The following is a 12,483-nucleotide window of genomic DNA, read 5'->3' as shown; positions in this document are numbered from 1 at the left end:
CTCCACTGAGGTGATGATCACAGGGATGAGTTGTCAGTAGTTTTTTGTGATAAAAAATAACACTTTTTGCCTAGCAAGCTAGACATGAAAGAAAGCATCTCCTCAGTCTTCATACTAACTAAAAGCTTTTCAAGACCCGTCTTTGGTAATTGAAGGCAGATACGTTCAAAGAAAGTGTTGTGACAAATTGTTAGCACATTTAATTTCTGAATAACCTCCCTTCCAATTCCATTTACTTAACATTTTCCTTCTCTGTTTTCAGCTGGTACGTCCAGTGGACACTCTGACATCATTGAGGAGAAGCCATTTTCAAAAGAAACTTTGATACTAACAAACAAGAAGTGCAATTGATTTCTATTTCAGTTTTAAGTATTTCATAGATGTCAAGTAACAACACACAACTAGAGGAAAAATAAACCGAAAGGCAGCAAAACAGAGTTTGTTATTTAGGTAGACCCTGAACTACATTTTGCGAGCCCTATCAGTAAGAGATTGTCTCACAGGGGCACAGCATGCTATGCAAGAGACTGCACCCAGCTGTTATTAGTCACAGATGTCAGGCATTCTATAGACAAGGGCTGCAAGGGTGACCTGTGGGGAGGAATCCATTAGCTGCCCTGTGCAGTCACAGCTGCCTCCAGCTGGCTCTGAAACCATTGCACACCTCATATCACACACCAAAACTTCAACCAACCATGTGGTGCCTCTATTCAGACATGTTTAAGAAGGAGTAGGTGCTGCTGGGAGAAGAGAAACAAAGGAGGCACATGGACAGGGACATCGCTGAGGACACAGATGAAGATGCCTGCATCTCTTCAGAGATGTTCCAGGCCAGAGGAAGTGCACCTCTGAAAGGACTGCAGCCCATGATTGACATGGTAAGAACACCACTGAAGGGCTACAGCGCATTGATGATCACCAGCAGAACAGGGACATTCCCAAATGGACTGTGGCTCACGGAGAATACATGCCGGGGCAGGAGCTCCCCCAAAGGGACTGTGACCTATGCAGAAACTGGAGCAGAGGAAAACAAGTAAGAAGAAAAGACTGGCAGAAAGAGAATTATGTGTCTAGCCCCAACCCCAGTTCCCCAAATCGTGGCCTGTGACACCATCTCAGCTGGTCCCCAGTGGAATCCCACTGTCTCGAGATACTCTTAGAAGGTTCAGTGAAGGAAGAGACTCATGGAGCCTGCAAATGGCACGTATTAACATGAGAGGTGCATGAGAAGTGTATGATGCACCAGCTCTTCCTGCACACCCAGAGACAATGGATCTGTTTCAGCCAGGGCATTAGTTTCACAAATTCTTGTTTCTTCTAATTGCTGCTGTATACACTAATCCTCTGAGAGACTTAAATCTGAAAGATTGCTAAGTGTAAGTTATGCAAAATGTATGCTGTATGGTTTCTTCTTTTTAAGGTAACAAATAACTGCCAGATAGCACCTGTTTCAATGTTGAAAGCGGGCATCAGCACTAGTGGCTCCATAGGTAGCACCCTTACCCACGAGGCAGTATTCAGTAATATGCCAGCATGGTGTCAGGCTGAATTGTTGGAAGCACTGTCCTTAGAATGCAATATAAAACCTATATCTGAACTATTTACAGTCCTCAGAGATCTCAACTGTACTGTGAACAAGGTTATCCCTAGAGTTCTAACTAAATCACATTTTCTCAATTGCATTCTGTCAACCTGAATTTCCACTACATTTTTGTTTAGATACTTTACACTCATTTGCCTCTTGTCTTAAACTGCTGTGCATATTTTTAGAAGCCAATGTGTCATAAGTGCTAGGAGAGGAAAACACAAGGTCGTGTCACAGCTTTAATGGGAAAAGTGTTTTTACTTCACTCAGATTTGAGAAGAGTGGTACAACCACATTCCACCCTTCAAGTACAGGCCATGCACTGTTAATTTGAAGGGGAACAGGCTAAACATTGCTGTGTTGACAGGAAGCATTAGAAAGAAGTGGACAGTGGCAACTTCAATATTGCCAGCTTCAAATAAAGGTAGCTCTTGGTTCAGAACCTGTTGAAAGTGCATATTTGGGGATCTTTTTAAGCTGAATCTGAATTTTTAGGTATCAGTAGTATTTTTGAGCTTCTGTTTGTTACAAAAGTAGAACTAGTAACTTTTTAATGAAAGCTTGTGAGTTCAGGTTGACACTTGTCATTCAAAATAGTTAGAACTAATAACAAAGACTTCTGAGCTCATGACACACTACTTTCCAATTCCCTCCATCTTTTACAAGCCTTTCAGTGCAAGTTGTAGTATATCCTGCAAAAATGTAGGACCCAATTTTGTGACATGCTATGCTCAGAAGTAAAACACTGTATAGATCTCGTTAATGCCTCAACAATGCACGGAAGGAGATGGTGTACGCAGAAAAACAGAATTTTTACACCCACAATAGACAGCTTCTCCCCTATATGTGGGAAAACTCCTTCTAGGATTCTAATTCTTTAGAACTTGAGAAAGGTATGACCTCTTGTTTTTTATTATAACACTTAAAACCAGCACAGGATACCCGATAGTATCACCCTCTTTGTACAAAGACTTGTCTACCCATCAGTCAGCACAGCAAGCCAGCTGTTGACTCCCTGTTCTTCATGCTTTTTTTCTGAAACTGGAAACCAGTAAATAACTTGCTCTAGAAGATTACCATCAATTTTCTTCAAAGAACAATTTCAAATTAAATAAAAGCTGACATCAGAGATAACACCACAGAGACTCCAGAAATTTTTATCACGTGAAATTCCCATAGAAATTTAAAATAGTTCCACACTAAAAAGCTATCAAAATTTGCCCACAATGAGGCATAGCTATTCTGAACAACTTCATGGTTTTACATGTCTTTTCCCACAGAATTATCCCTTATTCTGATTTAGTCTCATTATTTGAAAGTTATTTCAGGGAAGTAGAGTTCAAATAAGCACATCCACAAGTGGAGTTACTCAGCAACAGCTACAGAAATTAAATTTACATCTACTTTAATCAAAATTAAATTTCAAGTGTGAACAAGCTCCATATTGCATTGTTGGAAACCAAGGCTGAATTACAATGATCTAGTTAGAATACAGCTGCACAGACATACAAGGAAAAATAATTAAAATATGATCTCTAAAAGTATCTTATTAAGGCTTTTATTCAAAAGTCACTGCCATAAGGACACAGAAGCACAGGTCACAGACCCAGAAGCACTCCACAGTAGCTACACACACATCCTGCCCATGTGAAAAATGTATTATAGAGAAACAGAATAATTATACATGTATCTCCCAAGTGGATCATACTTCCTGAAGAAGACATTTTTAGTGTGGAATAAATATGCCAACAAACTAAGCTGATCAAAAGCCATTTTATACATGTTTAAGTACATACATACATACACACCCGTATAATCCCTGCTCAGACTCATCTGCCTTAGCTATTAGCAGGCTATTAAGCAGTAGGGGGGATGCAGGATAGGATCCACAAAGCTCACACAAACAATTCTGATGCATTTTTTTCTGTCTAATGGACCTTCCATTTAACAGAAGCAAGAGCAGTTACAACTGCTTAGAGAGGGACACACAGATTAGATTAGGAAGAAGTGATTCTTGCTGGCATGGCAATTCCACATGCATCTGGAATTGCTATTGAATCCCACTTGGACTGTCAGCCAGATTTCTTCACTCTTCTGATATTTTAAAACAACTACTGCTTCTTTAAAGAATTTCCCCGTGTAGAATTAATGGTAGTAGCAGCATAGAAACAATTATGTTTTAAAGATTGACTGATACAATACCTAGCTAACGTATTTGTGTGATCAAACGTATATTGAAGTCACTAGAGTTCTATGTCAGGACCTCAGAAACCATGGCAGGGCCACAGTTTGAACGTTAAATTGCTTAAGGAGAATTTTTAAACACTGGCTGTTAATCACTCTTTCTGAAGAAAGCATGACAGCAAGTCAATTCATGAAAAAATAATCTGACTCATGCACTATGCAGAAATGCCAGAAGCTGCTTTTAACAAACTGTTGATGCATGAAAATCAGCATCACGGAAACTAAGTTAAAATTGTTGCAAACACTTTGTAGAGGAGCAATGAGGAAAATGCAAATAAACCCAAATAATAGAGTTCTGAGGAGAATGTGATCAGCTATTTTTCATTCCTGTACTATTATTTTCTTTCTTTTGTGTGTGTGCATACTGTATTCTTCAGCTCCTATGTGTGAAATCTTTGATTGCAAACACAAGGATATTGCACATGCTAACTTTTAACATGAAAGCTGATAGTGCAATGGAACAACAGCACATAAATTGGAACTAATTTAAACCAATCTGCAAAGAAAGATAACATTTTTTTTAAATTTACAGATGTTTCAGTTAGAGAAGTTGTGTTTTAGCTGATATATTAATCCATTTTTATTTATGGTTGTCTGTAACTAAAGGATATTTAATGAATTTGTATTTCCCCCTTTCATTCTGTTCTTCACTTCTACTGCTAGCTTCATGCATAAACAAATGACTGCATTAGAAATGCATGTACAAAGAGAATTGAAAATAGCAATTTCAAAACAAGGAAAGAATAAATAGCTTCATTAAGAAGTAAAAATTTTCGGAAACAGATTGACATCTTTGCTGAAGCAAAAAACATAATAATGATGCAAACAGCAGGAAGGAAAACAGCTTTCTTGTTTAAACACTGGAAGATACAGCCGGGGCCAGATTCTTGAGCCTTAAGCCGAGGATCAGCTCTCAAAGCACCAAGTGCAGGGTTCACACTGACATCCACGCAAACTCCAGACCCAGAAGGCTTTCAGGGCCAGGCCCTCCGCCTCAGCTCTGGAATTAATTTTACTGGCTGTGGTGGAAGTTTTCATCGTTAACAAACCAAACATTATTTCCATTGGAAAGGATTTTAAAGGCCCTGTTAGGAGAGCCAGCTGGAAAGCTGTGATCTTTAAAGTTCCTGACTGAGGATTCACATGATGGCCATTAGACACGTTACCTTTGGACTGCTAATTCTTCTTTAAGTAATTTCTTCAGGAAAGCCTTACTAAATTAAACCTGTGGTTTACTTCATCTGAGTTTGTCATATACATCATCTCAGTCAGACACACAATAATTAGAGATAATTAGGTGACACATTTTAGCCATTTTGAAAGGGAGAGCTCACCAAGCCTCTCTTCGTTATCTATCAACAATCCTGGTCAACAGGAAAGGTACCAGATGACTGGAGGGTGGCCAATGTGATGCCCATCTAGAAGAAGGGCCAGAAGGAGGATCTGGGAAACTATAGGCCTGTCAGCCTGACCTCGGTACCGGGAAAGATCATGGAGAGGATCATCTTGGGAGAGCTCTCAAGGCAAGTGCAGGGCAGGCAAGGGATCAGGGCCACCCAGCCTGGGTTTATGAAAGGGAAGTCCTGCTTAACCAACTTGATCACTTTCTATGACCATGTGATCCACCTTCTCAATGCGGGGAAAGCTGTGGATGTTGTCTACCTGGACTTTGGTAGGACCTTTGACACAGTCCCCCACAGCATTCTCCTGAAGAAGCTGGTGAATCATATTTTGGAACAGCCTGCACAGGGAGGTGGTGGAGTCACCATCCCTGGAGGTATTTAAGAAACGTGTAGACATGGCACTTCAGGGCATGCTTTAATGCCTGAGATAGTTGGGTATTTTCTGTGTGTGGGTGGGTGTAGTGTGTGTGTGTGTTGGTTTGTGGTTGGTTTTTTGGGTGGGTTTTGTTTTGTTTTGTTTTGTTTTGTTTTGTTTTGTTTTTGTTGGTGGTCGTCGTTGTTTTTGTTTGGGTTTTTTTTGTGGTTGGACTCTATGATCTCAAAGGTCCCTTCCAACCATGAATATTCTGTGATTCTGTCAGAAAGGTGGACACAGGCTGTGGAGATGTAGTCCTCAGGATATGAGCAGTCAGTCAGGGCTTAGTGCTTGCAAAAAAAAAAATCAAATCTACCTCTATAGGGAAATTGGCCTGGATTCCTAGTTGATCTCTATAGCACAGAGGCACAAGAGATATGTCTGATGATAAAGTGATGCTGCTCTTAATTATATACCAGGAAATAGATGAGATCTGTTTCAAGTGTGTGCAAGATGAGATCTGTTTCAAGTGCCTCACTCGGCACTGGTGAGGCCCCACCTCGAGTACTGTGTCCAATTTTGGGCCCCCTACCACAAGAGGGACATTGAGGTGCTGGAGCAGGTCCAGAGAAGGGCAACGAAGCTGGTGAGGGGTCTGGAGCACAAGTCTTACGAGGAGAGGCTGAGGGAGCTGGGGTTGTTCAGTCTGGGGAAGAGGAGACTGAGGGGAGACCTTATCGCTCTGTACAAGTACCTGAAAGGAGGCTGTAGAGAGACGGGGGTCGGTCTCTTCTTCCAAGTTACAGATGATAGGACAAGGGGTAACGGCTTCAAGTTGCGCCCGGAGAAGTTCAGGTTGGATATTAGGAAACATTTCTTTACTGAAAGGGTTATCCAGCATTGGAATGGGCTGCCCAGGGAGGTGGTGGAGTCACCATCCCTGGAGGTATTTAAGAAACGTGTAGACATGGTTCTTCAGGGCATGCTCTAGTGCCCAAGATTACTGGTTTGTGGTGGGGTGTTGTGTGGGTGGGTGATGGTTTTTTGGTTTGGAGGTTGTTGTTGTGTGTTTAGGTGGTGGGAGCTGGTGTGTGTGGGGGGGTTTTTTGTTGTTGTTTTGTTTTTGTTTTTTTTTCTTTTTTTGTGGTTGGACTCGATGATCTCTGAGGTCCCTTCCAACCACTAGCTCAAGTTATTAGCATTCAGCAAATATATTATACCATTCACTGGTCTCAAGAAGGGAATTCTTGTTGTGGCTAAATGTCAGCATTGCTGCATGTAAAAGAGAAATTTGAACTGAATCCACTGCCAAGTACACACCCAGCTCTCTATGAACACAGAAAATAGAAATAGCAGCTGGGAACTACAACCTTTTGACAGTATGCTTTTCCTACATAGTCAAAACCCAGTAGAATACAGAGTGAGGGTGGGCAGGGAAGGGAGGGGGTGGAAGAAAAAGTTTTAGATTGTTTTACTGGCAGTGAAAAAAGGAACAGTTATCTAAAGCTTTCAAGAAAGTTTTTGTTTACCTTCTAGGACACCAGTGCAAAATTCTTAAATAACAAGGCTTAATTTGGCATGAACACTACATGAGATCACGTCCACTTTTCTTCACACTCTTCATCTCTTAATCTTCTGGTCTAGTTTACACTATAATTTAAACACTAGAGATAATTAACTTACTTTCTAATAGCCTTATTGCTAACAAGCTATAAGACAAATCTGTTTGGCTGGTTTGGCTGGTTTGGATTATTTGCTTTTGACTGCCTCTCATCTATTTAAGTAGATTTCTTCGGGTAAGAGACTTGCTTCCTCCTAGTACTTTAAAGAAAGATTCAAACCAGTGGCACTTAAAAGGAATTAAACGGTGTCTTCACATATAATTCACTCTTCTTGACAGATAGATGGTCATCTCTGGTTTTGATTTGCAGCACACAGAGTAGGGAGCTGCAACACAGAAATAGATCAAATACAGAGCGTTCTTACTAAATGCATTAAAGGGTCTCTTTATGCCTTGAAGCTATATTAACCAATGTGTGGGCATTTCATGTGATATTACTACATTTTGTTGTGTAGTGAAGTTCATAGTTTCTGCTCTCTGTAGGGTTTGTATTACAAAACTAAATATGCCAAACATAACAGATTTTTTTGTCTCCATATGTCAGTATAATCACTAATCTATTAGAGTAGATTTTTAATTATATTTACATTATTTATGTTGTGAGACAACAGTTAATCGCTATGCAACCCATACTGACACTGCAGCCAGACTGACAAAGCCCTTAGTCTCGAATAATTGAATAATTTTTAAAATGAATGAAAAAGCAAAGTGCAAAATTCAGGCAAGTTTTGAAACTGTAATATCTCCTCACTCAACAAAAAAAAAAAAAAAAAAAAAAAAAAGGAAAAAAAAAAACTGAAGAGAAAACACAAAAGGAGATAGCACATATCAGGTAGAAAAAATGGAGATGAAGCCAGCATTTGCAATGTGACTTTCAAGGCTGCAGATGATTCCCCTTGCTGATGAGGAGAATCATTCCCAAGGCCAAGAAGTCTAGCATACCCCTGGTATATCATGACACTAAGGAAACAATGAAAGGCAGCCATAAAGGAAAAGTACCTTCTATAATCTACAGGACAGCACACATTTTAGTGCTTTCTAATTAAAATAATTTAAAACCAACTCAGCTAGCACTTAGCATGATATTTTGACTCTGGAATTGTAAACACTAATTCATTTTTAGCTGATAAGTAATAACTAAATATATCTTGCAGTAAATTGATAATAACATGTTGCTTTACAAATACACACCACATATTCTAGACAGTGTTTATGCTACTTATATAGGCCACACCTCTCTTGTCAGATGTTTTGTTCAGCTGTTGTACAGAAAGGAATTCAGGTTGCATAATTACAGCTGGTATTTTGTTTCATTAGTCAATACAGAACAAATTTTTCTACATCTGTGTGTAATTATTTTTCTTCCTCTTGAAGTTGTAGGAATCTGAATTTCTTATCCACAGATCAAAGTAACCCAACCCTTGGTTAATTAAATATTACCTAAGTTTCTCTTTACCACTGTAAATTGCACTGCGCTGAAGAAAGTGACTTGCATCTTGAATGTTACATTGTGATTAATAATGCAAATGTACTACTTGATTCTCCTTAAGACACTGCAAAAGACATCACTTTGATGATTATATTTTTTAATTAACATTTCTATATTTATGAGCTATAAAGAAAAGAGGAGAAGGGAAAGAAAGGGAAGTTTCCCTAAACACAGCTAACATTGAAGAATTACACGGTTTTAGCAGACTTTGACAGTCAGAGTGTTTAGCACTCTTAGACAGTCAGTCCTGTCCAGAATATCAGCGGATATGGAGTCTTTCTTCCCATCTAAGTCAGGGGATCTTGTATCTATGTTTTTGTTAAGCATACATACATGAAGGGCTTTAAGCTCCAGCTTTCAAAAATGACTGATGATTTTAAGTATTTCCTTGTTCAGATGACATGCTAGTGTTCAACTGCCTCCACCTCCATTCTTTCTCTGTAAAACTGGAGGTGTCAGTAATTTATGTTTGTACTCTAGTAACACTTAAGAATCTCCATCAAAAGTTAGAACCATGCTGTTCAAAGGGTCTTAAGGAATGGTTTGGTGTATATCCTCCAAAGAAAGTTGCTATTCTTCAGTCATATACTGCTGAAACCGGGTGTTAAGGACATGCTTCTTCAGCTAGTTTAAGGAGGCCAAACAGCACTAAAGAGCAGTCTGCAGGCAGTCTTGATTGGCTTGATAGGAATGAGAGAGGTTGGGCTCCTCAGTGATTTCATTTCTCTGAAATGAGAAAAGAATTGGTTACTGAGCTGATAGTGCTAAGGATGGGATAACAAGAAGTAGTTAGATCTCGCTGTACTCTAGGCACAAGTTCAGCTATGCACAGGCTGAGCTGGGACAGTGTCTTTTGGGTTTGTGACACCACTCTACCCAACTCTTTTCATCAGCAGCCTCATCCTGATCTATGGTCCTGCTCAGAGGCTGTGGCAACAGGTCCCCTCTTCTGCAGGCTCTGATTTCCAGCTGCAATGGTATCGTCCAAGCTGTACTGATGACCAAGTGATAAGCTGTGCCCCTGAGCCCTGCCACTACTACCCAGAGATTTTACTGCAGATGTAACACAGCAAGGTTATGTCCCCAGACTGCCCACTTTGCTACCTGAAACAAAAGCTCTCAAAACCAGAAGTGGTTTAGAGAGGAGATATTGCTTTATTCAATGCTGAGTGCTAGGTGGACATCCACAAATCTAGCACACCTTACCATGGACATTCATCCATTATTCATACATAAAAGATTCTCATTATTCCACTTACCTGATACGTAACTCCATCTAGGCTTATATATTCATTAGGATGACCAAATAGCCCTTTTGCACATGCATATTAAATTTTGCAATGTTTACAAAACACTTCTGCACAGGCTTGAGTTCCTCGGTGGTTGCTTGGGGAAGAATACCCTTCCTCACATTATCCTTTTAAGGAATGAGTCGTTTCAGGACAGTAAAAGTTTACCATAAACTTGCCGGCTTCTTTAAGATGATAAGGATGTTCGTTGAAGTAGCCACAGCTGTGTCCTAATTGGTATAGGACTACATACTTTGACATATGAAAGAACCTTGAATTGATTAACTACTTCTTGTTATCCCATCCTTATCACTATCAGCTCAGTAACCAATTCTTTTCTCGAGTAAGAAGCTCGGTAATTAACTCATTTTAGTTAGCATATGGTTACAAACATAGCAGAGTCCTGCCTCTAGTAACAACTTCAGCCCCAAGACGAAGAGAAAAGCATGTCAAAAGTGGTCAGTTTTTCCCTGCTTTGCTACATTCTGCGGTAATCAAGGGTAGGTAGGCCATTCCCATTGGTACGGCTGAGGGACCACAGAGCACTGCTGCACAGCCCACGTTTGGTTCATGGGCTGCTAGTTGAAGAAATCTGTCTGACAGCATAATATATAGGTAACTGTTATGTGAACAAAGAAGCCAGATGACAACAACAATGGGGAATTAATACTGCTCAAATTCTTACAGAGTCACAGAATCATTTAGATTGGAAAAGACCTTTAAGATCCAGTCACATCCAGCAGAATGCAAGTTTCACAATTTTCAGCAATTCTTTACCAATTTGAGCTCATTTTAAATCAAAGTAATTGTGAGGGCATACTGGATTGCAGGATTAGCCTTTGAAGTACACAGCCATAGGCAAATACACAAGAAGTGCTCTGCTAACCTTCAAACACTGATTCGCTAGGTCTGCAATTACTATTGCGATCACAGTTAACCTGGCAAAGCCACAAGCTGGATCCATACTGTGAAATAAACTTTCATTACTGAAACAGGGCTGTACTAGTGGCTGAGTAGTTTCACCTATGTGCTAGAAATTTGTAAAGAGCTATCAGCCAGGGATCACTTTCCCTCATGTTGTTATTCATAATGCAGCACTGATTTGTCTTTGCTGTTAACATAGCACAAAGCACATTATGTGCCCTAAAGATCTTTTTGGCCAGAGTTTTAAAACAGAGTTGGGAGGTATCCCAACTTGAGGGCCAACTGTGTTGTATTGTCCTGTGTAAATGTCTTATATGTCTTAGATGTCTCAGTGACCCACTTGGTGGATAAGGGAAAGGCTGTGGATGTTGTTTACCTGGACTTTAGCAAGGCCTTTGATACAGTCTCCCACAGTATCCTCCTGGAGAAACTGGCTGCCCATGGCTTGGATGGGAATACTCCCTGCTGGGTAAAAAACTGGCTGGAGGGCCAGGCCCAGAGAGTGGTGGTGAATGGAGTTAAATCCAGCTGGCGGCCGGTCATGTGTGGTGTCCCACAGGGCTTACTCAGTATTGGGGTCAGTTCTCTTTAACATCTCTATCAACAATCTGGACTAGGGGATTGAGTGCACCCTCAGTAAGTTTGCAGATGACACCCAGTCGGGTGGCAGTGTCGACCTGCTGGAGGGTAGAGAGGCTTTGCAGAGGGATCTGGACAGCCTGGATTGATGGGCCGAGGCCAACGGGATGAGATTCAAAAGGCCAAGTGCCAGGTTCCTGCACTTGGGTCACACCAACCCCCCAGGCAGCCCTACAGGCTGGGGGCAGAGTGGCTGGAGCTGCCGGGCAGAAAAGGACCTGGGGGTGTTGGTCGACTGTCGGCTGAACATGAGCCAGCAGTGTGCCCAGGTGGCCAAGAAGGCCAACAGCATCCTGGCCTGTATCAGGAACAGTGTGGTGACCAGGGCTCGAGAGGTGATCATCCCCCTGTACTGGGCACTGGTGAGGCCTCACCTCGAGTACTGTATCCTTTTTTGGGCCTCTTCCCACAAAAAAAAGACATTGAGGTCCTGGAGTGGGTGCAGAGAAGGGCAACGAAGCTGCTGAGGGGTCTGGAGAATAAGTCTTATGAGGAGAGGCTGAGAGACCCGGGGTTGTTCAGCTTAGAGAAAAAGATGCTGAGGGGAGACCTTACAGCTCTCTACAACTACCTGAAAGGAGGTTGTATAGAAGTAAGAGTTGGTCTCTTCTCCCAAGTCACAGGTGATAGGACATGAGGAAATGGCCTCAAGTTGTGCCAGGGGAGGTTCAGATTGGATATTAGGAAAAATTTTTACACTGAAAGTGTTATTAGGCATTGGAATGGGCTGCCCAGGGAAGTGGTTGAGCACCATCCCTGGAGGTATTCATAAGACACTCCTGCTCACACCTGCTAATATAAAAGCCTTGGGGCTCACTCAAAGTACAGGGGATGAGCAACATTAACAAGATTTGAGTAACAGTAACATTATAGTCACTGGGGTAAGGTGCCAAGAGAGACTCTAAAACTAATACCATCAGAGGGGTTCATGAAA

General features: G+C 41.1%; 1 protein-coding gene across 1 annotated transcript in view; it reads left to right on the top strand.

Moving 5' to 3' along the window:
- Positions 1–767: 767 nt before the first annotated feature.
- AAED1 (AhpC/TSA antioxidant enzyme domain containing 1) overlaps positions 768–12,483 on the top strand; it is a 16,744-nt gene continuing 5,028 nt past the window's right edge. Inside the window, exon 1 of the mRNA XM_014936126.1 lies at positions 768–1,033. Within this exon, the coding sequence (XP_014791612.1) occupies positions 768–1,033 (266 nt within the window). The remainder of the gene's footprint in view (positions 1,034–12,483) is intronic.

This window comes from Calidris pugnax, unplaced genomic scaffold (genome assembly GCF_001431845.1).
Source record: "Calidris pugnax isolate Ruff unplaced genomic scaffold, ASM143184v1 scaffold2, whole genome shotgun sequence".
In the NCBI taxonomy this organism is placed as follows: domain Eukaryota; kingdom Metazoa; phylum Chordata; class Aves; order Charadriiformes; family Scolopacidae; genus Calidris; species Calidris pugnax.
The sequence above is the reverse complement of the archived record's forward strand: the minus strand, read 5'-3'. Positions and strand labels throughout refer to the sequence as shown.